This window comes from Musa acuminata, chromosome BXJ3-8 (genome assembly GCF_036884655.1).
Source record: "Musa acuminata AAA Group cultivar baxijiao chromosome BXJ3-8, Cavendish_Baxijiao_AAA, whole genome shotgun sequence".
NCBI lineage: Eukaryota > Viridiplantae > Streptophyta > Magnoliopsida > Zingiberales > Musaceae > Musa > Musa acuminata.
Window position 1 is genome coordinate 1,496,350 of NC_088356.1, and position 25,549 is coordinate 1,521,898.

Consider the following 25,549-nt stretch of genomic DNA (forward strand, 5'->3'; position numbering starts at 1 on the left):
ATGAATTATCAAAGAGATCATCCACTGGTCACAGGACCACAAATCCATATGTAAAAGCGACAGGGCTTCCTTGGAGAACGCAACGAGTGACATGAATGAAGCCATAAACTTTCCATGAACAGAAGAATCTGACGATCCAAGTGCTCGATGATTGCAATCGGTCCAAAGTGAAGGGGGGTGGTACTATTCCTGGTCGGTGGTCTGTCGACACCGATCGTGGCTAAAAGACGAGCCACTTTTGGCGTCATGGTGATCGCCGGAAAGTTATCATTGCTTGGAGAAGCAGCTCTCTCTACAGCACTTACTTGGAATATTTCATGCTTGTGTGGTCGTTACTGTTCGTGATGAATGCGTTGGAATCGCTTCTGCAAGTGACTCATGGGGACATGAGGAGCCATGAGATGTCCACACGCAACTGTCTTAGCAGATGTGATGCGATCACCCACCATTGGCTCATTGGTTATTGTCGGATTGTTGCATGCCAGACTCGGATCGGGTCGGGATCCGATTCATTTGTTAAGGGACCTGTCCTTCTCTTCCCATCGGGGAAGCAGAAGAAGCGGGTGGAGCCACTGCAAGCTCTCCTCTCCTTCCTCGCGATGGCGACGGAGCTTTGGGACGATAATTACCTCGGGAATAGGCGATTTGATATGGAGGAAGGTAAAATTTTCTTCGCCATTTTGCGGATTTTCCTACGGTTTTGCAGATTTCATTGGATTTGTTCCTTGTCTTGGTGTCGTTGTCGGTCATTAGGGCTTTATCGTGACGGGGTCTTGCTCGATATGGGTGATTGTGTTGAATTCTACGCGAAATAAAACGCGGAGGCGGGGACGTTTGCTTCGATGAGGGCAAGATTTTGAGGTATCATCACATTTTGCCTCTAAATTTCGGAGTGTCTGATCTTGACGTAAACGTGCCTTCTCGTCTCTCTGGTGTTGATTTCCTCCCGGTGGCAGTGATTGCTAGTAGCAAGAACAAAACGAAGCCCCAAGAGGTGATTCCTCGCTGGTTCAGCCTGAAACATTACCTAATGCAACCCTAGAAATCTGAACGATTCAGATGCCGAACCGGACCATTCAAAGAATTAGAAAGTAAAATAGAAGTCTTACAATGAATGGCCTGACATATAGTCGATTATTTAGCTGCCAGGCATCGGAATGCTAATAATCATCACACCGATCCTTTGCAAAACCTAAATCTTTGGTATAGATCCAAACCTGGTTCATGGACTGACCACTCCCGGATATAACCCATTGCTCGAGTGAAAATTCTGATTTCATCCACATAAACCATCGGATAGATTTCAGCTACCTTCATGCCATAGAGACCAATGTCAGGAATATCTTAGAATGAGATCACAACTCTAATAGTGGCGCCGGTGTAGTGCCCCACGTCATGTAATGGTTTTAGTCTTATTTTGTGTGATCGTATTGCTTTCAGATGATTTATTTTGGTGAATCATTGAGCTATCATTTATTGTTAAAAATCATGGCATATTGTGAATGCCTATTTGACTCATTAAATTAGCATGTATCACCTTCTTTTATCGAGATATCATATTCATGATATTTTCTTATGATTCTATACATCACATATAGTCATGATCATGAAAAATGAGAACAAAATCTTAAAAAGAATGTATTCTAACTGAATTAATTACATGTATTGGATGAACTAACACTGCTAATGATATGATATGAGTGCTGCATTTATCCAAGAGAAAACCATTATGGATCCCGTATCTGATTTGGCGACTCTTTCCTTTTACAAGAGTCTGGACATAATCTAACATGCTGAATGAGTATTCGGATAGTTTCTGGAGGTATAGAATCATACTTGTGTCTCGAAAGGTTTTTACAGAGAGGAGTAGATGTGGCAGAGCCTTCAGGAAAAAAACATGCTTAACATGCTTCTGCATTATAATCGGATGTTGCATTTGCTAATGCCTGGATAACTCTTCTATGCTTGGAAGGTTTTATGGAACTCTTTGTACATGGCTTCCGTCGGCTTAGATCTTATTGTAGTTTGTGAAGTTGAGAACATATGCCAGAAATTGATAACGTAATTGCTATCGTAGTTTGCAAGAATACTTGTTTAGATCTCTTACTTATGCTATCGTAGAATGTCATAAAAAATGTAATTGCTAGAACTTGATTTCTTGTGCGTCTAGGGCAAAAAGTGGATCTCCTTGTGCGTTTCTTTGTGCACATAGTATAGTGGCAGTATGAGCTACTTCAATTCTTCAGCTTAGTTGCAAGTTGTGTTATGTTTTGCTCGAACTATTTTGTTCTTGCTAATGTCTGGTTTACATTTATTAGCTGCACCATCGTACTTTTCATACTTTCTAAAATTGGGTTTTTGTCGATCACAATTCTTACTCTGGTTAAAAAAAAACAATGCAAATCCACTACCAGCGTGTCAAGATCTGCTCATCCTGTTGCTTGCCTGGATTTCTTTTTTGGGTTCGAATTTATTTTCTTCTTCGGGTTTTGGAACTTGCTCCGTTGCTCGTTTAGGTTATGACATTTTTTAAAGAGAGTTTCATCTAGACAAATTGATCTGTGATTCTTGGTATCAGTGAAATGTCCTTGAACAAGACACTAGTAAAAAGAACATAGCTAGCTAACTTGGCAGTTTTTCTTATTCATAATCTCTTGCTAAAAGATTTGTAGTAACCGTGGGGTGTTCTTCATCCTTTTTCTTGCCTTGGATCTTTATTCTCTTTATATGTTGGGGTTATACGCATGTGTCATGCGATGGTGCCGGACGTCGAGTGTTACGTCTGGAGCGCCACTCGCACATGGACCTGTAGATTACCTGCTGATTTAAAGCAAATAAGTGCGACATTTGTGAAGCTGTAGGAAAAAGTCAAGCTACAAATATTATAACCTTGGGGAGGAATATGTTACTGCGGGGTTAGATGGAGACCCAGCCATCGGGTCTCGATAGGTGTAGATGATGATGGCGATGGTTGCAGGCGTCTTTCAAGAATGACCTCAACTTCAGGATATTACTGGTCAAAAGTTGAGGCTGAATCGAAGTAGGAGACCCTCTGGTTCTGTTCACTCTTCCATGAACTGCAAAGGGAATTAATTCTTCAATGTGTGTGTGATATTGAAGGTCAAGTCAGAAACTAGTATAGTATAGTATGCCTGACCCATTCCCATGTTGCATTAGTAAGTCCATTCTTGAGGCTTGTTCTTCTTCCACCGAGTGAATGGAATAAATAGATACGGAGGGGGCCTCGGTTACTTGGCCTCTTGGTTGAAGAGCCACGGAGACGCACTTGACGTCGTTCGCGAGAACGATGCCATCTAAGCCGTGCGACCACCTTTCGTGATATCCGCAACGGGGTCGCGGTTCCGTAGAAGCGTCTAAACATCAGAATCAAACAGAACATGGTAGAACGAACATACTTTTCCTACTCGTTCACGGCTTACACGTGTCGCACGGTGGGTTTTGTCTTGTTCTTTCATTATTCCCCCTTGGGGAATGTAGGGAGATAACGCTGGTCTTCCGGCTCATCGCTGTCACGAAGGCATATCCTTGCCTTGGTAAGCAAGAAACCCTGTTTTCTTGGAAAGGATCTCTAGAAAATTTTCCTTTTCGCACGGCACCAAACTGAGATATTAGACAAGTGCCATTTAACATTAGCCTCCAACTATATTACTGTTAAATACTATTTTTACTTGGCTAATTTTATCTATGTATTTAAAATTTATGGCATTTAATATGGTTAAATAGCAATTAAAATAAATTTAAAGAAATAATAAAACATATTATTGGGAATATGTACAATAATAATCACAGGCCTCGTCATCTCTTCGGGAAGCCTCTGCAGTGCCTCCTCCTCTCCTTCTCGAGACACCCCGACTCTCATCCGGTCGGTCAAACTCATCAACTTTGACCAGGCGCCTACCCCTTTTTGCTTCTCTTCTGGGAAGCTGCCCGTCTCTCTGTCTCTCTCTCATGCCCCATCCCGTACGTGTTTGTGCACGCGTGACTCTCGCTCTGTTTATCCATGCATGCGTAATATTGCCATTTGCTATTCCCCCCACTTGGTTTTCTCGTTGTTACGTCTCTCCTCATCCTCTCCCCAATGTCTTCTTCCACAAGCAGCAGCATGGAGACCTCAGCCATTCTGCAACCACCAGCCCTCGCCTTCTCCGAACTCCTTGCAGGAGCTGGCGGCGTCGACGGCGATGGCGGCAGGGACTTCCCGGCCTTTGCTGGAGATTTCGTACCCAACTTCAAGTCTGCACATCCTCCTCCTTCGCTGGCCATCTCCCGTCCTCCCTTTTCGCCTTCGTCTTGTTTCGCCATCCCGGCCGGCCTCAGCCCTGCTTTGCTCTTGGACTCTCCGGTGCTCTTCTCCTCATCCAACGTAAGAATCAGTAATTCGAGTCTTTTGGCACGGTTCCAACCAATCCACTTCGCTTTTATCTGTAGTTGTGCACCTCTTCCAACAAGTTCTTCTGATTTCTTTCGTTGCTGTTGTTTATCTGCCGCCCGGTAGCTCGAGTAATACTATATTTCATGTTGTTCTTTCAATTGATTTGATGTCATCTTCCAGACGGACTCATGCTGCCTTTTTTGTTCATCATCTGTAAGAGGTTGAAAAACAAATGGCCATCTACTTATTCCTTTCTTGTTAGCTGTACTAATTCATTTAGTAAGATGTAGGCTCCATACTCGGTACATGCAAATCTTGTCCCTGCAACTCATATGTTATCCGAACAGATATTGCCATCTCCAACTACTGGGACTTTACAAGCTATGAATCGGGGAATCTCCTCTGCTGATCATCGACAAGGGAACAAAGATGAAACCATTGCCTGCTCCGACATCCCATACCAAACCAACACAGAACCCCAAAACTTTGAGACAGCATCATTTCAGACTTGTGGGTCTGCAATCGCTGTGGTACTTAATGTTCCCGAGAATTAATTTCCTGATCTAAGTTAAATTCTATACATGGATTTAAGCTAATGCCGTTTGGATTATGTTTGATTCAGGAAGGCGCCTTCAAAACCCACAGACGGTGCAATTATCATCACGAGACCAGCAACAACATCAAAGTCGAAGCTGTAGCTCCAACTTTTCAGTCCGAGTTGGGAGCCCACCATGGCCAAACCGATCACGATCGATCCAGTCAAGCTCCTCCGACCCTCGAAGAACAGAGGAAGTTCGATGATGGATGCCATTGGAGAAAGTACGGTGAGAAACAGGTCAAAGGAAGCGATAACCCACGGAGCTATTACAAGTGCACGCACCCGAGTTGTCCGAGAAAGAAGCAGGTGGAGAGGTCCTCGGACGGACAGATCACCGAGATCGTTTACAAGGGTACTCATAGCCACTCAAAGCCACAGTCCACCACGAGGCATTCGGCCGCCGTTCAAGCGATTCAGGATGCTGCGCCTCCTGAAGCATCCGAAGCTTCTTTCGGCGGGCCGGATAATTCATCGGCGTCTTTTGGTGACAGTATCATCGATTTGAGCTCTCGGAGGAGCAATCGGGGAGGTGAAGCCTTGGACGAAACCGAACCAGATGCCAAGCGATGGTATGCATGTGCTGTATCCGATCGTTTCCTGTCGAGTAATCATGATAATGAACCGTATGACTGGCTAATCTTTCAGGAAGACAGAAGGTGACCATGAAGAGCTATCAGCTCCCGGAAATAGGGCTACGAGGGAGCCGAGAGTGGTTGTGCAGACACACAGCGATGTCGATATCCTCGACGACGGGTACCGTTGGAGAAAGTATGGGCAGAAGGTGGTGAAGGGTAATCCAAACCCGAGGTGAGCTGCTATTACGCTTTCACCCATCGTCCAACATCGAGCTTCCCTTCCATGACTCTCTTGTGTTTCGATCCACAGGAGTTATTACAAATGCACTACCATGGGCTGCCCCGTAAGGAAACATGTGGAGAGGGCATCACAAGATCCCAGTTCAGTGATCACCACGTATGAAGGCAAGCACAACCATGATGTTCCTGCAGCCAGAGGAAGCGGGCCGCACTTACAGAGCAGGCCTCAACCGGAGGATTATGGCACCGCCACAGCAGTGCGTCCATCGTTCATGGCCGGTCACGCCAGTCAAATTGCTGCATACGATGCCTTTGGTGCCTCGGGGGTTTACGTCTCAGGTTACCGGAGTTCGGTGAGCTCGTACACCTGTCAACAGCAGCAGCAACAGCAAATGGGGAGGAAGTTTTAGGCAGCGGAGCTTTTGTGTTCCTCCAGGTTTGGTTGTAAGCTACCGGTGATACTGAAGCTTAAGTTCCGGTCTCGTGCGTGTGTTTCAGGACTGCTTGCACGGCGGAGTAAGCTGCGACGCGTTTCTCCGGTCGATCGACGTTCTCCCACCGGGGAAACGCGAACGAGGGCGGCGCCGGGGCCCGCGACCGGTCCCGCTTCCTGGGCCCAGCGCGTAAACGGGTCCCGCGAAAGCGGTGAACGCGACTTTGGATACGTCTCCCTTGTTGAATGACACCTGCCACGGAAACACCCCTCCTGGTGCACCTAATTTCCCAAATGCCATTACCTCGGATGCGTTCGAACCACGCGGATAAGTCATCGATATCTTCGCCCCTTACCCGTCTAACAGTCGCGATTCTTTGATGTTTCTTTCTACCCTTCGTTCCGCCCATTGGTGTCACCCAAACCACATCGGTTCGCATGCACCGTCGTAGGGCCAATTGGGGAAATTGATCCGATCAAGAAATCGCCGGGTGGAAGATTTTGCGACTCCTTTTAAGGTTCCTCTCCGCCGCCCGTGAAAGCGAACGGGGAAGTTGATCGGATAAAGAAATCGCCGGTTGGAAGATCGTGCGGCTGTGTTTTAGGTTCCGCTCCGCCGCCGTGGAGAGAAGCAAGAAAAGCGAGGAGCCGGGAGGCTTAGAGCGCAACGATGATGGGAGAAGGAAGCGTATGAGAGGAAGGGATCCGAAAACCGCTCATGGATCACCCCTTTGCCCCTTCCCCACCCGTCTGCTTCCGCTCGTCGAACTCTCGTCGTCGTCTCGTCGGCGCCAACCACACCTCCGCCCGCTTCTGCTCCCGTTGACGCCGCCCCTCCTCCTCCTGCTCCCGTTAGATCTGCTTTAGTTCTAGGGTTAGGGCTTGTGTTTCGATTCTTTGTTCTCTTTTTTACAGGTGTAGGTAGGTATACAGGGATTCTTTGATCTGTTCTTTCCGGCGATGGATCCGGCGGCGAAGCCGATCTCGGTTCGAAATCTCCTCGTCCGGGCTCTCCTCTTCTTCCTCTCCGTATTTCTCCTCCGGTTCGTCTACGTCGTCACCGTCCACGGCGGCACCTGCGCCGCCGGCGACTTCTGCCTCTTCTCCTCGCCGGCGGAACCCGTCGCCGTCGCTGGAACCGGCGCCGGCTCCGCCTCGGCCGCCGTGGCCTCCGTCCATGCCGGCCTCGGATCGGCCGCCACCCCCGCACTACGCGCCCTCTGGACCAGCCGGGAGTGGCGCAAGGCCGTCGAGTTCTACTCCTCCGTGTTCCAGAACCTCGTCGCAGAGGGCTTCCTCTCCCCGGCCTCCAAATCCCTCTGCGTGGACTCGCCCGCTGGCTATGAGGTCCTCGCCCTCAAGGAGATCGGCGTTGCTGACGCGGTCGGCGTCGCCAAGAAGAGCGCGCCGCCTCTGGTGGTCGGTGGCGCCGATTCGCTCCGACTGCCGTTCGGGAACGGGACCTTCGACTTCGTCTTCGCCGGCCGGAGCCTCGACCGTAGCAAACAACCTGCGAATCTCGCAGCAGAGATCGCAAGGACGCTGAAGCCACATTGGTTCCTGGTGGCGCTCACTGCATCCGCCCACGATGCCTACAGCCGTCACTCCCTCGCCGAGCTCTTCCCCGACTGCATAACTGTTCGATCACGGGTGATCCACAGCCCGGATTCAGCGAAGCCACTCTGGGAGATCGTATTCCAGAAGCAAGAAGGCACACAGACCGTTAGCCCAAACGGGAAGTCAGGCGGCGACTGTCCTATCCCGGAGCACAAGCTCGAGATTTTACGGTCGGCGGAGCCGCTGATCGAGGAGGAGCCCCTGAAGCCATGGATCACCCTGAAGAGGAACATCCAGAACGTCAAGTATTTGCCTTCCATTGCTGACATAAGCTTCAAGCCACGGTACATCTACATTGACGTCGGCGCACGGAGCTACGGGTCGAGCATCGGCAGCTGGTTCAGGAAACAGTACCCTAAGCAGAATCACACCTTCGAAGTCTTCGCGATCGAGGCTGACCGAGCGTTCCAGGACGAGTACGCAACCAAGAAGGCCGTCAAGTTGCTGCCTTTCGCGGCGTGGGTACGCAACGAGACTTTAACCTTCGAGATCAATCGTGACCCGGAAAACCATGATGATGTGGAGAAAGGGCGAGGGATGGGCCGAATCAGACCGGCGGGGGGTTCCGACGGCCGAGTTTCATCGGGCGAGGTGCACGCCATTCAGGGGTTCGACTTCGCCGCATGGCTGAAGAGGACGGTGACGGAGAGAGACTACGTCGTGATGAAGATGGATGTGGAGGGGACGGAGTTTGATCTGGTCCCGAGGCTCTTCGAGACGGGGGGGATCTGCTTGATCGACGAGCTGTTTCTGGAGTGCCACTACAACCGATGGCAGAAGTGCTGCCCGGGGCAGAGGAGTCCCAAGTATCAGAACACCTACGGTGAATGCTTGAAGCTGTTCACCAGGCTCAGGGACGGTGGTGTTCTGGTTCACCAGTGGTGGTAATCCGTAAACTCAATCCTCGTCACAAAACTATGCACAGTGAGTGCTGTTTTGCTCTGCTGGCATTACGGGAATTGCATCTATGCTTTTGTTGGTCTAAATAATAATTAGGAAATGAGTAGAGGTCATCAAATTCTTTGTGGGTTTAGTCCTATAGGTAGCTGTTTGCTTGCCTTATCGATCCATCATCATCCTAGCAGAATGACTCTTTTATCTATGCAGGTGCTGTGAGACCACCACAGTCGAATGAAGTAAGTAACCATCATCATCCTCGCAAAATTCCCTCCTTTGGTTGACCGAGATATTGTTGAATGCAGTAGTCGAGTCTACGAATGTGTCGTCAAAGGTGGTCATCATACAAGAGAGTGTTGGTCCTCTCGAGGAGTATGTGCGATGGCATAACGAGGAGATGTACAAAGAGTCGAGTGAAATGTGAAGCTTGTTTGGTTTCGTTACATATATTTGGAGGTTCAGCCGAAGGTTGCTGGCTGTAGCAGCAGGACCCACCATGGCTCCACCACAGTTTAGTGGGTAGTCACGCGGGTACTCGTAGATGTGCCCCCGTGCTCATCCATCCTCGTGACTGTCCGCTTGTCCTATAAACCTCGAGCGATCGCGACACGCTGCACCGACCATCGTCGTCCTCTCCCTCGACGAACCTATCCTCCAATACTTTGCTCTCTCTCTCTCTCTCTCTCTCTCTCTCTCTCTCTCCTTATACGGATATCTGTGGGCGGTGAGTTTGATGTCGATTCTTGATGCGACATCTGGTTCTTTGCGTTGATTCTTTTCCGCTTGGCAATACGATGAGCGTCTTTCTTGGGCTTCGAGTTTGGCCGGACATCTCCGACGCTATTGGCTGGAAAGGTTTTCCATCTTTTTTTTCCTTTGGATTTTTGGTTCTTGAGAGCTGCCATCATATGCCATGTATTATACTAAAGGTTCCGTGGATCTTTCTTTCTTGGGAAGCGAATTAGAACGGATTCTGCGTTTCTCATCTGTCTTTCCGTCCTTGGTCTGTTCTTGGATTCGTCATTTGCGTCAGGGTTTGAAGGACTGTGCCGTCTTTTGTGCGGGAACCGACATGGGAACCACATTTGCTTGGTCCTTTGGATCAGGACGGAGCTGGAAAAAGAAGGGCAGACGGCAAAAGACACGGAGTCAAAAGGAGGAGCAATAGCTTTTTAACGGTGAGTCAATTCATTCACCGTGGTTTCGCCTTTATGCTAGTTAAGTAGGTGGTATCAACATGATTTCTGTTGTTCTGCAGCGGCCTCTCTCCATGGGGCGGTAGCTGCCGCTGTCTCGCATTCTACCCACCCACTTACTCTCTTTTTTTTTTTTTTGCCTATAATTTTCTATCCAAAATCTTCCTGGTAAAGAACATGGTTTTAGTTCTATCTATTTCTAAACATCCATAGTGCAGGCTAAAACTGACTCATTTTCGCTCTGGTCTCCCTGCTTTGCGCGCAACACTAAATCCTTTAGCCCGAATAATAAATATTTGGTTAATGTGTAAGGACGTCCTCCTAACCCTTCAAGTCCTTTGAAAAGAGAGCCTAATTTACCTCAAGGAGAAAAACGAGCCATCGGCCATATCCGAAAAGAAGAAACTTGCTTTAGAAATGCTAAAATTGTTTTTAAGTCCTTTTAACCCTCTACTGTATAAAGAGGAGGAGAAAGCTAACCTAAAATTTTCAAGAACACAAAAAAAAAGCGGCCAAGAACAGAACATAGTAGCAGCAGCAGCAGTAACTGCATTGACATCGTCAGTCATCGGATGGCTGGCTTCTTCACAAAGCGAAGCATCCTGCGTCAGTCACATGCACACACCATGTTGGTTAGTTAACACATTGTCGCTCGAGACAAAGGGACCGACAGAAAGAAGAAGAAGAACATAATCAAAATTTAGACGTGCTGTGTGCTCGGGGAAAAGGGCCAGACGGTGGGCAGCACTGTCACCCCCGCTCCCCCCTCCCCATCACCACTAAAACACAAAAAAAGATGCATAATAAATAGCCCTCCTAACCCTCTGACTACTTCCATCATTTTGGTCATTGCATCGAGCGCAACAGCTTCAACTTCGACTGGCATATTCGGAGTAAATGTGATAGCATCTTACGTTGTGCCCCCACTATTTTCCTACAAACGGTAGCACAACTCCAGGATTGTAGAGCTCCCAATATTCTGTCACCTACGTCGTCCGCACATGCATTTTGTTCCAGGCTTTGCAACACACAGCCTGGCCCACCCTCAGCATCTCCTCTATGTACATGGGACAGTAAAATATCCAGATCCTGATCCTCCGACCTGTTCATTTGATCTGCCACCCATCTCTCGATGTGTTGTATGGCATCAATTAAACACAGCACTGAACCACACACGGCCTGCATATCTGGGGAACTGAGATGATCCGTCATACCACTTCTCTTCTTTCTTCTTCCTGATGGAAGCATCCATCTTATACGTGACTGTATTACTAGGATATGCCAAGAAATGGGTTCCGTCACCAACTGTACCAAAATCGAAAGCTTGTCTCCGGGAGATGCCAATATAGGCTCCGCATGCATCAGTTGTTCAGCAACACAAGACTTAACCAAGTTATCGACAATTCTCCATGAACTCATACCACATTTATCTTCGTTGAGTAGCTTCACACCACGGCAACACAGGTTCCACGCATTGACAAAAACAGCGAAGTTTATCCAGCTGATGAAATCTGAACCGAATTCCTGTCAAAAAAAAAAAAAACAAAACATTGCCTTAATAAAATCTCATGAGAATCAATAGGCCTTTGTATCAGATAGATTATGTATCGGGCGCAACCTTACTGCTAGATAATGTATGTTTACTGTTCCAATTGTTCTCTTTCTAAGTATTTATTGTTTTTGAAAGATCTCAGGCTCTATCCCAAACCAAAACCTAACAAGTCAGGTAAGGCTTGATATTCTAAGCCTATATAAATGAGTCAGGCTTAGGTCAACTCAAGCTCAACCAAATTGCCATTGCTAAAGCTGATTTATGCATAGTACCCCTTCAAATATACTATTCTTGTCCATAGTGTGGATAAGTAATAGACTCCAGTAAAAGCAACAATCAATCCATCATACTAATACCTTGAATGATTTTTGACCTCTGGAGATGGCAAGAATCACACTAATCGCATCATCAAAAGAAAGACCAATGTTCCTTGCATATCTCTCCAAAAGACATTTTAGTTCGCCGACAGCACTAGCATCAGATAAAGAGCCATTACGATCATTTTCCTTCAAGGAGATGGAACCACTCTGAATTGACAGATAGACTAGCCGAGGAAGAATAGATTTTCTCTCAATAACTTTCTTCACGATGTATTCCTCGTCTCCACCTTTCTGCACACATTGGAATAGAATAGAGAAGTATAAAAAGCTTGAAAGAGCAATAACATTCAAACAGCATTTATTTTAGAAAAAAAAAAAGGAACAGTGATCTTGTGTCCTGAATTGATTAATAAATTCTTGCTAACAGACATAGACACAGGAAACCGATCAACAGAAACTTTTTTTTTAGACATTAAAGCCCAAAATCTTTAAGTCAATATACCAGTTAAAAAGATCTTTAGTTTGTAGAAGCCTAAGGTACATAAGCAACATCTTTTTTCACAACCAGTCTGCACCTTCTGTCTAAAGTTGCTAGATTGCCTTAATTTGATAGGCATATGGATTATCAACTTCAATTACTAAAGAGTACAAAATAAGCAGTAAAAAGAATAGGAAACGGGAAAGAATAAAAGATGGCAATAGTCGAAACTAAGGCAAACATTAGGTGAAGAATAATTCCAGTCAATCTTATTAATGAGTCTTTTTTAATGGGTTTATATATAGGGATCATATCGACACTGGATGATTCTTTCTGTTCAATGTCAGGCAACTCAGGTTAAAATAACAACAGTCTTCAGGACTGTTGGTGATTCAGTTGAAGTGGGCAGACAACAGGAACAAAGAGTGAAATCAGATTCTGGTAAAATCCAATCCAAGATAACATATCCAATCCACTGTACATATAGATAATCAAAGGAAACCAACAAATTTGGCAAATAAGTCTTTTTTAGTGAAATGGTGCATTGTGATAAATTGTGCAGGTCTGGCAATGAATATCAAAACGATAAACATAATAAATGCCAAATGAGCATGACTAAATTACAAAGGCATAAGGAACATTTCACTTTATTACTTCAATTTATTTGAAACACGAGACCAAGAAAAAAAAACATCCTGTACCATTAAAAGCAAAATGAATTACAGAACTAGCAATATCTTCACATTGACATCTTCAGCAGAAATAGAATTAGTTAAGAGTTAAGAAGCATACTAAGCTCTCTCTTAGGCATGCAGATCCTTCTTCAAAACATCCTGTACCATTAAAAAGAATCAGTTAAAACCAAGCTTCGACAACTAACCACCCTTACAACCAGAACTTTCAGAATGCATACTGTGTGACAAAGAAGTATAATTGACAGATTGAATTTAGTTTTACAGATTACTAAAATTTTGGAACTGGAATGTGAAAGAACAGGTGATCAGAAAACAGTGCCATGACAAGCATAGCATGCCTGACCTGAAAGAAGATTTACACTGGAGGTTGGAGACCACCAAGGTCTTGCTTGGAGATCTTCGTTAAATGTCAAAGATTTCAGTTTATCTTCATTCGACATCTCAAGAAACCTGGAGCCATAGTTCAGGTTTTCAAAGATGCACTGCAAACACAAAGGAACAATTTATTACTGAATGTCATTACTAAGAATTAGAATGGTTAAAGAGATGATAGTGTTACAAATAACAAAATTTGTTTACCTCCACTTCTTGAAGACTATCTGCTTTCTGCTTAAGCTGCAGAATGGACACATCAAGCCTTGCCATCAAAAGTTGATTCGAGTTTTCTAGGCGATCTTTAAACTGAACAAACTCAATTACCTAATAAACAAATATGACATGGAACATCAAAATTTCTCAGAATCACATACAGCACAAAGTGGGTAATCCAGCAGCAACATAGGCTTCAACAAGCAAAATACACATTGTTCCAAAAATTAACTTACTATTTGATGAACCAATATGTATTCAAAATAATAATAATTTAGCGAAACCATCTAGATGAGAGCAGTATAAACTTAATTTTTCCCACAAACTCAGTTGTACAAACATTTAACAGAATTTCAGTAAGTGGAAACTGTTCTCTTTGTTGCATGTAATGGACAGATTATGATGTCTATTGTATCTTGATGAGCAAATCAAGAGTAACATATATGGCATAAAAGACATGCAGATAAAACTAACATCCTTATTCTTTCACATAGTTTTCAGTTATACAGTCAACACAATGAGGATCCGAAAAGGAAAAAAATAAAAAGACATACATACTTTTGAGTAGTTACGATGACGATATGCAACACAAGTAAGATCAGCAGCTTCTCGCAAATGATCATCCATAAATTTCAGATAATCTTTCAAAAGATCACCATTTTCCTGCCAAAGTGGTGAACTGATCATTTGGGGCAAAATGTGGTGGGAAACTGTCTCCAGAAGGATGTTTTTGACATCCAGTGTACTATACCTACAAAACAAACATAAACCTTAGAAAGAATGTAGCAGTAAACAATATAAGATGCCAATACCCTTGGCATGAGATGAGTAGTTTCTAATGATAAATAAGGAACTGTGTTGATCCACATCTAAGAACTAAGATTACCATTCATATGCTAATGGTAGAGCTCCCAAGTAAGAGTACAAATGCAATAATAGAATCTTGTACTGCCAGACATATCTGATCAACATGACAGACAAGTCAGGAACAGGGAACTGCAAAAGATTTATCCAGCATATATTCAGAAAGCAACCAGTAATAGAACCAATAATAAGCACAAGACTTCAGCATTAACAAACAATTTAAGTAATCCTCCTGAAACATCTTCAGCAAGGATATGGTTCTCATAGCATGCGGGCAAGCCAATCACCAACATACATGATCAATGCCACAGTATTGTGGCAGTGTCATGCCCATCTTGGTTGTGTGCCAGGAATGCAATTAATAAGTCAAGAAATGAAGTCAGTAAACACAGGTGTGTCACAGCCTTTGGCGAGCACAGTTGGGCCATCTAATACTCCTAATCTTCCAGCATTGCTCAATCTAACAAGCCATTTTGGCAAATTTCAGATCCTGCATAGCCATGACCATCAAATAAATGTTTACTATAATTCTCACATATTTTTCACCTGCGTAGCCATTTTGGGCAAATGTTTACTTCTGCAGCAATTTTTCTCTCAATACAAAATATAACTCTTACTGCCTCAGCTTTAATAAAATAAATAATCCCTCGCAATCCAGAGGATTCACTAGTACAAATGTCAAAAGTCTCTCTATCATGCAGAAGTTAGTGAGAAAATGAAAACACCTAAATAACAACTGTATTTGGAAAATTCTCAACCAAAAAGAGCATCACCCCAGTTTATTTTTATGAACTTTTACCACAAGAAAAAAATTCAATATTTTCCTTTGGCATACTATCTATCACATTCTAGTGCTACACGATGATCTATTCCTTATTTAAAAAACCAAGAAGTTATATTTTTTCTTCATCCTTTGAAATAAGATGAGAATGAGAATCTACAATTGTCACATAGCACAGACAGTAGTCACATGTACATGCATCATTAGGCACACTACAAGGATAAAAGTTAGGAGGACAGCCGATAATGGGGTCCCAACAGTAGGCCAAAAAACAAAAATGTAGATAGCAATACTTCAGTTTAATAAAACCAAGAGTTAAAGACAACAACATATAATTTTATATACCTTCTTATGTTTAGGCCATACTCCAAAACCATAATTGCCTCCAACAAATATCCCAGCTTCCTAGTACGCCAAAACAGCTGCAATAAGTTGTAAATTAGAAAAAGGTTACTTTCGTAAGAAATAATTCAGTTTGACCAAAAACTAGCTTTTATTTCTGCTTGGGCCTAATGCAGATTTTTTTGTTTCTTTTTTATTATGTCTTTTTGGAGTTTGGAATTAGCTTTGGGTTCACTAGAGAAGTCGATGAAAGCATGAGAACCAAGAAAAGGATCAGAACAAAAGCAAAAGGTTAAATAGAACTGAACAAAAAAAAATATCTTTTAGACATTTACAATGTATGGATACACTATTTTAAGTCAGAAGTTTACAAAGTAGTAAACTCTCAAGAATTTTAAATGCTATTAAAATGTTTATGTAAATATGTCAAGGACGTACATGTGAACTTATTCATGCATTGTTCAGGAATTTAAATATAAACATTAACCGAACTAATTTAAAAAAAAAGGTTGTTTCTGGTTGGAGTTCAAATTTCCATGAAAGAATACAAAGTATCTAATGGTTTTTTTAAGAAAATTTGCATGAATGAAAAAAAAATTCCAAATAAAAATATACCAGGACAAGGATATTGCTGGCCATTGATAACAAATCTTCTCCATGCATGTTTTCCTGAGGGTCCAGGTCCCTTGAAAGTTTAAGGTCTTTACAAAACATTTCCAACATTTTTCTAGCAGTGCCTTCAAGTTCTGAGTATGATAGCAGGACATATAAAAAACATAAGTGACAGTAAAGTAATCACAAAAGTGGTCATGCATTAAGTAGCCAGCACAAATAGACTGAAAATGCTCTGATGTCTATATCCAACAAAAATAGGTGAGCAAAAGAGTCATTTAACATGAAAAATGAAAAATATTTTCATGTAAAGGTAAGTTGTATTATGAAAGAAAAGAAAGAGCAAAAAAGTGTTAAGGCATGCTAGGTGAAGAACAAGGTCCTTTAGAGAACAAATTGATGCAAAAACACAAGATATCAATCTAAAGAAGAAATGTACTGAAAAAACAAATTACGTAATTACATAAGCTATAATGTACATAACATGATAAATTGGTCTCTAATCTGGCTAGGGAATTCAACGATAATAAAGTGCCTGCAGCCAGTTACTAAATGAACTGGAACAAGTGCCAGAAAGAGCAGCTGTACCACCAAAGGCATGTTAGGACAAGATAGGTGATGGAAAGGCTTCCAAGTCAGATTAGAGCTATTCGAAAAAAGAGGCAAAAAAATGATTTTCCTGAACCAGGGTCCAGCACAGGCCTGGGAAAAAAAACAGATGCAACAAGGGACTGCTATCCCTTGTCAGCTGGTGTAATTTCCCACCAACGCACAAACAAACATACAAAGAAAACCAAAATTAAAAAAAGGGATTTTGATTTCCATAGGCATGGCACCTCATTTTTTCTAATGCAGAATTAAGGCTCGGTAGCCCATTTTGCTTTTCTCAACACTGTTTTGAATGTGATCTGAACCCATACACTTGGCAGTTAATGATTCTTCTCTTTTTCATCAACAAGGGACCGAAATCAACAATCTGCAAAACCTTCCAATCTATGAGCTAATCTTTGAGCCTCAACCACTAATCGGTTTCTATTTGCTTATTCTCATGTATCAAGAAGCTATTTTATAATTGCTAAGGAAGTGAATAATTAAAATTTTTTCGTGCACAATTGTCCATAAATGATCATGAACACTCAAGTTCTGTCATGCCCTCTAAAAATGTCCATAAATGGCAAATGAAATGAATGGTTAAAGCCCTCCAAAAAATCCATAAATAGAGAATATGAATGGTTAAACATGGTCCCATGATAACATAAGCATAAGTTCGAGATGCCTAGATTACAAAATGGCAGATCTAGATTCAGCCACAATATTAAATTGGTGAACATTAACATTAGTGCAATACATGTAGAACTAAAACGATATTATGCAGCTATTTTAAGCATAGAGTAAATTAATAACTTTACCCACCCCTAAGAGAGAGAGTGAACATGAAACCAAAAGATTCTTGTACTTTAAAAACTGTCATAGCATGGCCCAGGGCTTTTATAGGGGATGCAGATGTTGATTCCAAAGTTCTCATATTGTCTAATAATTGATCTTTCTCATCATCAGTTAGGAGGCGAAGAAACATTTCCACATCAGAAGTAAAGCAAGACAAATGACCAAACCTGCGGTCTCCCAAACAAAAAAGATGAAAAACAATATAAGACTACTATATCTTGGATTCAAAGATAATATTAGAGCAATATAAAAATTATATTACTATGATCCTAAATAGATAACATCAAATAGAATTTGTCACAACTAAGATATCAAAACTTGACAGAATATTTGGCTTTTGATATTACAAACCAGAAAAAAGAAAACACTATGATCAAGTAGTTCATTGCATTCATCAGGTTAATATAGTACAGAGTTAAGATTTAGTTTAATTACAAACAATAAAAAGAACAAATACAGAAAAAATAGAGCTAAACATAAAACATATCCACTGTCTCGAGAATATATTTATCACATTACATTATGAAAATGTAGAAGACATTGAAATATAAATTGCAAGGAAACAAATAAGATCGATGCTCATTTTCCCACTTTATACAGAAAATACAATTAAACTTCCACCAACCCATAATAAATTCTTTTGCATTATTGAAATGAAGTGACTGATACGGAACTTTCAACAACCAGAAAGTCTCATCTGGACGTGGATCAAACACAAGGCTTCAAAGAAACAAGTATGAATTACTGTTTACTCAGAATGCACAGAGGATAAGATGCCCACTTTTAGCAAGTTCATATATCATATCCTACAAAAACAATAACATAAGCAGTGGTAAAAATGAAAAGCACAAGAGTTGAAGCAGCACAAAAATTTCTCCATGAATAGTCTGTGTTCAAATTACATGAAAATTAAAGAAAAAAAAAGAATGATTTGTTTATGATTCAACCAATCAGCAAATTTAATAATTCAGGTATTACTTCCTAATAAAAGCAACCCATTGATCACTCCAAAGCAAGATAAACATGTCTCATATCCAGTTAAAACGAGACAAATACAAACCTATAAAAATAATTCAGCAAAGACTCCATGAACTTGCCATCATGTTCTATTCCATGCAGACGGTGACGCCGTTCAATTTCAATTTGTGCTAAGTGAGGTCCTCTAACACAATCATTACAGCAATCCATTTGCAGCTTTTGAACGAATGATAGAGCATTGGAGATTCGTGAATCAAACTGTATGTTTTTGTTCACAAGAAAAGAAAAGAAAAAGCTCCATATTAAGGAAAAACTTAAATTTCCCACCAAAAATGCATTGCAATAGAAGAATTATCATATTCATGGTTTCAAGTGTACCTCATCCTTGGTTAAATGAGTTGCCTTGCATGCTTTAATGTCATCAACACATGGTAAACATGATTGATGGGAGGAATTTGTCTTGGACCAGTTCACATCCTCCTCCAACAAACATGCTAAATAATGCAGAAATGTCTGCCAATCATCCGGACTGCACAATCAAAGAAGTACAAAGGTCAAATATGGTGGTAACAAAGAAAGATCAAATATAGTGAAAGCCAATTACAGACAGGGAATCAGACTGCTTAGATAGTGCATTAAGAATTACAATTAAAACTTAACAAGCCACAGAAGAAAAAAATAAATAAATACACTTTTCTAGCAGAAAGACATGTCAGTCTTATATATTAGAAAAACTTAAATTCTTAAGCCACAATAGAAGGAGAAATTAGAACTAAGAGTACAGCATTCTACTAAGAAAGATATAATCATCCCTATAGCTTCCATATAATATTCACCTTTCTTAGTTAAGCATATTTACAATTTTCCAAGAAATGAAGCTTATTGATCTAACCCTGACAAACCTAACCTTTATGTGAATCACTGTCAATGACTATCAGAAAACTGTGACCATCCACTATTATTTTGCTAATTTCTCCCACAATAATTAGCCAGAAGACCATGCCAATGGCCAAAGCTTACCATGAGCCAAAGAGGTTTTTGCAAGCTATTGTTGCAAGTGAAAGTAGTAATTTGAAAATTGAAGAGACTAATTAGATATTTTCTTCGCTATCAAATTGGTGCATTTGGCGAGAGAGTGAAAAAAAAAAGAGAGGGGATGTTGAACAAGAAGAAAAATATTGAGAGAATCCCTTAGTGACGAATCAGTTATTCACGTAGATTGAAGACTTCCAGCCTTTTTAACTAGGAAAACAATCACAATTTTTATAAAGGTTCTAACCATAATATCTTTTAAAGAAGGCCATTTTTGCACTTCTGTTGCAGACTGGTATGTATCTGCTCAATTCCCAGAAAACAAAAACCAAAAAAGTGACGTATTTCATAGTTCATAACACCATCTATATCATCCAGGCATTCTAGTACCATCCATTTGAAGTCTGTAAAAAAGCTAGCAGTAGCATCAATAATCTACATAGTCATAGGATGATCAAATACCATGACTCTAGGACTCTCTGGAAGATCTCTGCAGCAGCAGCATAGTTACATGCACGTGCAAGAAGCCTCCCCTGTCAACTTGACATCAAAAAAGGACATCAGAGAAGAAAAATTGGTAGATTTCAACTATAGTACATGTGAGACATCTCTTAAAAACCAAACCATAGTCTCATCTAACAGATTATATCAACTTGATGCAGCCAATTTAGTATATATGAGGGAAAAGGACAAATGTGAGAACTGAGAAGGACGAATATTGATGACAGTAATATTTAGTACAATCCAGGAACTCTACCTGGATCCTTAGCTTATCCTCTTCAATTCCTATAAGAGAACCCAGATTCCCAGAAAGAACTTCCAGAGCTGCATCATACTTTTCTTGTTGTTCCAGTATTGATATATACATAACAAGTGCTGAAGTGAATTTGAATGGTCACATTAAGCATAATAATTAAGTATAATAATCCAAACAAAAAGAGATTATAAATGGTGCCAAGATATATGAAGATGAGAAAAAAATCCACACCATCTGGCTCATGCAAGCTATGAGAAGCCATGTGCTTCTTAAGTAAAGCCTCTGCCAACTGCAACAGTTTGTGACCACTGCTGTTGCAAACTACCTGTCATACATGACCAATTGACCAAGCATTCAGAAAACATACCAAATGTCTGATAATAAACTTAAAATTTATAAGAAAACATATTCAATATCTAAAATTTAATTTCAGATAATATCACAAAATTTTCATGGGTTGAATTTTCAAAACCAACAAAGGTAGAGTCAAGGTTTTAAATACTGATCAGTACATATTTATTGGTCTGACAAAAGACCATATGGTCTGATACCAATCATATGTCTTTCAGCTGATACCGGACGGTCCCGGTCAATATACCAACTGGTTCATCGGTACCATACTAGCCAGTAGATCAAGATTAAAAACCATAACCTGGACAAGAAAACCACACTATTTAGGAAATTTTGCTCAATCCGGACCTCAGCAACCACAACAGGAACTTTCTATACATAACATGTCATCAACTTGGGAAGAATTAATCAGTGATTGAAAGAGGCGCTCGGGCGCTCGCCTAGGCGCTCGGGCGAGGCGAGGCGAGGCCCGAGCGCCTCGCTAATGTCCCAGGCGGCGCGCTTCAAACAGGCGCCGCCTGGGCGCTCGCCCGAGCCCAGGCGCTGGGCGCTTCGGGCGAGCGCCTAGGTAAACCAAGTGACCGAACCAAGATTTTAGGTCTGGTTCGGTCCTGGTTCAGTTGTTAGATGGTTCAATCGAACCAACTAAACCGATATAACCCTTACCCAACCCTAACCCGCTGTCGCTGCCGCTCCCGATCTCGCTGCTCGTCGCTCCTGCTCCCGCGAGCCCTCCAACTGCTCGTGCCTCCCGCTGCTCGCGACTCCCGCGAGCCCTCCCGCGAGCCTTCCCTCTGCTCGCGACTCTCGCTGCTCGCGCCTCCCGCGAACCCTCCAGCTGCTCGCGCCTCCCGCGAGCCCTCCCAGCTGCTCGTGCCTCCCGCGAGCCTTCCCTCTGCTCGCGACTAGAATTTTTATTTAAAATAGCATATTTTTATTTAAAATTTTAAATAATTATATTAATTAATTATATTATATATTTTTATATTTTAGCGCCTCACTTCGCTCGAGCGAGCGCCTAGCGCCTCAGGCATTTTTGGACCTTGGCGCCTTTTGACGCCTAGCGCTTTTTAAATCACTGGAATTAATCATGCCATAAGTTATATTCTCATCATCTATAACACCACTTTGTTGTCACTAAAATAAGAAAACTACAAGGACAAGAAAGTCACACTCTTGATCCCAATAAAGCTTATCATGCTATGCTTCAAAATGTCAAGAAAATCTTTACGCATTTCTAATGATACAAATGCTACAGCTAAGGTGGATTAATTTAAAAAAGTCCTAAAAAATTATTAACTAAAAATTCAGTTTGAATCTCTGAAGATAGCAAATTTAAACAAAGTTTTATTTTTTCTAACATGTCATCAGAACAGCTAAAAAAACTTGAAATAACATAGAAGATACAACTGAAACATATAGGACAAAAAGGAGAAGAAAAGACATCAAAAACCTGTAACTCAATGCTGCAAACTGCCCAGAGCAAAAACCTCTCTTCACTGAAATGTTTATACATTTTTATAGCTATCTGCCAAAACAACCAGAAAAATTTTCACAAAGAAGTAACATGAAAATCAACTTAAAATAACCAAATAGTCCATATTTTATTTAATATTACAACATCATGGAAACTACCAAACCTGCTGTTGTTTCACAAATGAGCATTCACGAACATAGCAATTAAAAAGACCAATCATGATCTCCAAGTTGTTTGGGTGTTTGGCACAGGCATGCTCGTAGCATGAACTAGCGTGATCCACTGGTAATATCAGCCAAAGCTTTAAAATGTTAAAAGATTATAACTGCATGCAGAGAACAAAAATTGAAAGAAAGTAGATATACAGTGATCAAGCCGTTGGAAAACAATCTGCAACGTGCTGAGTGTTAGCTCGTCAATATGAAGAGAATTATCAGAATATAAAAACTCCTTTGCTTCTAAGCAAACACGTAATGCTTCATCGGGCTTTCCCATCCTCTCCAAAATAAGAGCTTTGAGTGCCTAAATTACGAAGTTGGAAATCAGTTTAACAATATTTCACAATAACTTGATACATTAGAGAAAAAGCACACAAGAGGTAGGGCACAAGTAGACATACAAAAAAATGCAAAGATAAGTAACACGGACATCTTAGACCAACTAAAAATGATAGAATCACTACAAGACCTTCAGTAAGATGTTGAAAATTATTTATTATGGGTTTTAAACAAGTTTCGAATGGCTAGAATCAAGACCATAATTGTCCTAGGTTTAAGGATCGAAGTTGATATCAAGAACGACCAACCGGGATAGACCAGAAATTTTATTACATTAGTTCACGCTTAAATGTTAGAATAAAATCAATTAATACATAATTTCATTTACTTGGCCTAATTTTCTGTAAAGATATTTCAATGAATAAAATAAATATGCTAAGATTTGCAACAAGTATTTTGGTATAAGGATAATTTATTTTCTGTCGAAAATAGTTTTTCCATTGAGGAGCGAAGAGAAAGGCAAACTATGAACTTGAGATATAAAGACAAATTTATGAGGTTTGGAGTTTCATTGAATTAGGCTAGAATTTACATGAGTTGCAGCTGTAGCAGCACAAAAGAAGATACGGTCAGAAAAACAACTGAATAAAGGATAAAAAATGCTTAATCCTTTTTATATTATTCATGGAATAAAATGAGAGACTATTGTTTTAAGCTGCTCATGCCACTATGCAAAAGAAAACTTGCATAGCCTCTTCTACAATGTGGTATGACCTCTTGCCATTCCTAACCTGGCACAGTACATACTGATAAGTATACACAGTGTAGGGCAACTCAAAAACTTGCTTCTAACATACTTAGGAGTGCAACCAAATAGCAGGGTGAGTACACTCATTTGTGTATTACCGGTTGCCAATTCATTTAGCCGTGACTGACACTTCCCATGACCCTGAATTTATAATTACATATCCTATCACATTCCTCTTACAGCTTCTTACAACTCCAAAACCTGCTCTTATAAGGATTTCTACAGACTGCTCAAATCAAATAAGCACTTGGTAATGAGAAGCAGAAAAGAAATTTTCGACTGTATGAAACAGACACACAACATAAGTCGCTTTCTGCACAAGCTAGTTGCATCCATGAACTCTGACTACAATTCAACACTCAGACTAGAAAAAGAAATTAGGCTAGCTGGTTGACCAAATACTAAAATCAACAACCAGATGGGTACAGAAAGCAAGTTGTACAGCCTAAATTTGTCTCAGAAGGGAAAAAATTCAAAACTAAAAGATGATAGAGATGCTACACCTTGAGTTCAGTTGATCAACCACCCTATCAACCCACCATTAGAGTCGTAGAAATGGAGGTTTGTTTTTTATTTGTAACACTTGGAACATTTAGGTAAAGAAACGATCCCCTGCTTCGGCAAATATGAAAGCTTTCACTTGTCTAAAGGATAAGTCTCTAATAAACTCGATCATCATTTTTCACAGTACAATATTTAAGGTCTACACTTTCCTCAATCCTCATCCATAAAGTTTTAGGACAGCATAATCAGATGATATGTACCATCTATATGATAGCCAGTCATGTTTATAAAGTGACTATTATGGTTCTTGGGTTTTTTTTTTCAGCAAAGAAATTGTTACTTATTTGGAGGAAAAGTATTCTTTATTTAACTCGGCAATGTTCCAATACTACGATAGCAGTAGGATCCTTCACCTGCAAATTTCTCAAGAGAGGTGGTTTCATTTTGTACCAAGGATCATTTTAAGAAAACAATCACCTTCTTTGGCTTCTTGGTTTTCTGTTCTGTCGCTTCCCCTTAGCCTCTTCTTGCGTTAAATATAATCAATAGTTTTCTAAAAGCTCGTAAACCAGAGCCTTCACGACAAAGAAAGGGGAAATCAAGAACGCCAGCACCTTATTTGCCTAATTCGGATTAGGTTCTAGCGTTCACGAACACCACATAATCCAAACGCCAAGGAACATACTAAACGAAACGATCTTTACGTCCACGATTCGGTTTAATTTCCAGGTTTTTAACAACAACAAATGATCAAAACACCAAAGAACAGATTTCCCCTACGCCGATCAAGTTCCGGGTTTCAAGAACGCGAAAGATCAAAGTGTCAAGAACGAATGCGACAGGCTGCCATGAGTATCTAAGAGTACCCGAGAGGGCATAGAAACAGATCAAGAAAGTGAGAAACTCACCAGGGCGTAAGGAGAGCTGGGGTACTTGACGAGGAGACTCGAGGCGAGCTTGAGCGCCGGCTTGTACTGCCGGGAGTCGACGGCGTCCCAAATCGGCCGGACCCGGCGCTCCGGTATGCCACCGGCGACGCCAAATTTGGTCGCCATCGGAGCTTTCAGTTAGGGTTTTCGGCTGGCGGTGCGGAATAACTGAGGCGCAAGAAGGAAACAACGGGGGGTCTTAAAAAGAGGGGAGGGGAGGGCGGAAGAAGCGGGGCTTGCTGATGTGGGAATCGCGGAATCGATTGGTTTCTTCCATCTTTGTGTTGGGTCGGGTCAAGATATGGGTTTAAGTAACCATAAGTCAATGTTTAGTCGTGGAGAAAATATTAACCAGAGACGGCTGAGATTAACCAGAGCAAGGCCCAATTTTGCAGCGGACGGCCCGGATGTCGTACAAAGGGTGGGAAGGCCCACATTAGGAGCGAATAACCAAATGAAGGGGATACGCAATAATAAGATGGCGATCATACCATACACATTTCATCGTCATTGAGCTACATACCAAGATGGCGATCATACCATATGAAACGACGAATCCATTCTCGATCCACACAGCAAACTTTTGGAT

The 25,549-nt window shown here is 41.6% G+C and overlaps 3 protein-coding genes across 8 annotated transcripts; 2 read left to right on the forward strand and 1 right to left on the reverse strand.

Moving 5' to 3' along the window:
- Positions 1-47: 47 nt before the first annotated feature.
- On the forward strand, positions 48-6,288 carry LOC103994080 (WRKY transcription factor WRKY24). 4 transcript variants are annotated; one of them, XM_065163871.1, is made up of 7 exons: positions 48-660; positions 754-861; positions 4,120-4,384; positions 4,741-4,923; positions 5,016-5,560; positions 5,637-5,798; positions 5,877-6,288. In XM_065163871.1, the coding sequence occupies exons 3-7, from the start codon at positions 4,124-4,126 to the stop codon at positions 6,214-6,216; spliced, it is 1,491 nt and encodes a 496-aa protein (XP_065019943.1). In that variant the 5' UTR covers positions 48-660; positions 754-861; positions 4,120-4,123; the 3' UTR covers positions 6,217-6,288. The 4 variants fall into 4 exon arrangements, with proteins under 4 accessions (XP_065019943.1, XP_065019944.1, XP_009412635.3 ...); XM_065163872.1 differs by lacking the exon at positions 4,120-4,384; XM_009414360.3 differs by lacking the exon at positions 754-861.
- Positions 6,289-6,425: 137 nt separating this feature from the next.
- On the forward strand, positions 6,426-9,198 carry LOC103994078 (uncharacterized). Of its 2 annotated transcripts, XR_010498794.1 has the most exons (3): positions 6,426-8,780; positions 8,964-8,992; positions 9,059-9,198. XR_010498794.1 is itself a non-coding variant. In XM_009414359.3 (2 exons), exon 1 carries the CDS (start codon positions 7,200-7,202, stop codon positions 8,742-8,744), a length of 1,545 nt encoding a protein of 514 aa, XP_009412634.1. In that variant the 5' UTR covers positions 6,426-7,199; the 3' UTR covers positions 8,745-8,780; positions 8,964-9,198. The 2 variants fall into 2 exon arrangements, 1 of the variants encoding a protein (XP_009412634.1); XM_009414359.3 differs by having other exon boundaries at positions 8,964-9,198.
- A 1,277-nt stretch (positions 9,199-10,475) lies between these two features.
- Positions 10,476-25,246, reverse strand: LOC103994077 (N-terminal acetyltransferase B complex auxiliary subunit NAA25). Of its 2 annotated transcripts, XM_009414356.3 has the most exons (19): positions 24,940-25,246; positions 22,588-22,744; positions 22,386-22,504; positions 22,199-22,273; positions 20,626-20,719; positions 20,395-20,513; positions 20,100-20,170; positions 18,984-19,134; positions 18,688-18,863; positions 17,595-17,794; positions 16,185-16,315; positions 15,573-15,649; positions 14,469-14,543; positions 14,141-14,333; positions 13,574-13,693; positions 13,338-13,476; positions 13,092-13,132; positions 11,858-12,112; positions 10,476-11,473 (listed from the first exon to the last, which is right to left on the reverse strand). In XM_009414356.3, exons 1-19 carry the CDS (start codon positions 25,084-25,086, stop codon positions 10,796-10,798), a joined length of 3,018 nt encoding a protein of 1,005 aa, XP_009412631.2. In that variant the 5' UTR covers positions 25,087-25,246; the 3' UTR covers positions 10,476-10,795. The 2 variants fall into 2 exon arrangements, with proteins under 2 accessions (XP_009412631.2, XP_065019941.1); XM_065163869.1 differs by lacking the exon at positions 24,940-25,246 and having other exon boundaries at positions 22,386-22,523; positions 22,588-22,724.
- Positions 25,247-25,549: the final 303 nt, after the last annotated feature.

Bases quoted from the DNA above. Each gene is read 5' to 3' on its own strand.
- LOC103994078 (XM_009414359.3), top strand. From the start codon at position 7,200: ATGGATCCGGCGGCGAAGCCGATCTCGGTTCGAAATCTCCTCGTCCGG.
- LOC103994077 (XM_009414356.3), bottom strand. From the start codon at position 25,086: ATGGCGACCAAATTTGGCGTCGCCGGTGGCATACCGGAGCGCCGGGTC. The intron at 22,274-22,385 runs GTTTGGTAGTTT...TTGTTTTGGCAG, and splicing joins CATTTGTGAAACAACAGCAG to ATAGCTATAAAAATGTATAA. The intron at 12,113-13,091 runs GTATGCTTCTTA...CAATGTGTGCAG, and splicing joins CATGCCTAAGAGAGAGCTTA to AAAGGTGGAGACGAGGAATA.
- LOC103994080 (XM_018830278.2), top strand. From the start codon at position 397: ATGAGATGTCCACACGCAACTGTCTTAGCAGATGTGATGCGATCACCC. The intron at 661-4,740 runs GTAAAATTTTCT...TTATCCGAACAG, and splicing joins GCGATTTGATATGGAGGAAG to ATATTGCCATCTCCAACTAC. The intron at 4,924-5,015 runs GTACTTAATGTT...TGTTTGATTCAG, and splicing joins GTGGGTCTGCAATCGCTGTG to GAAGGCGCCTTCAAAACCCA.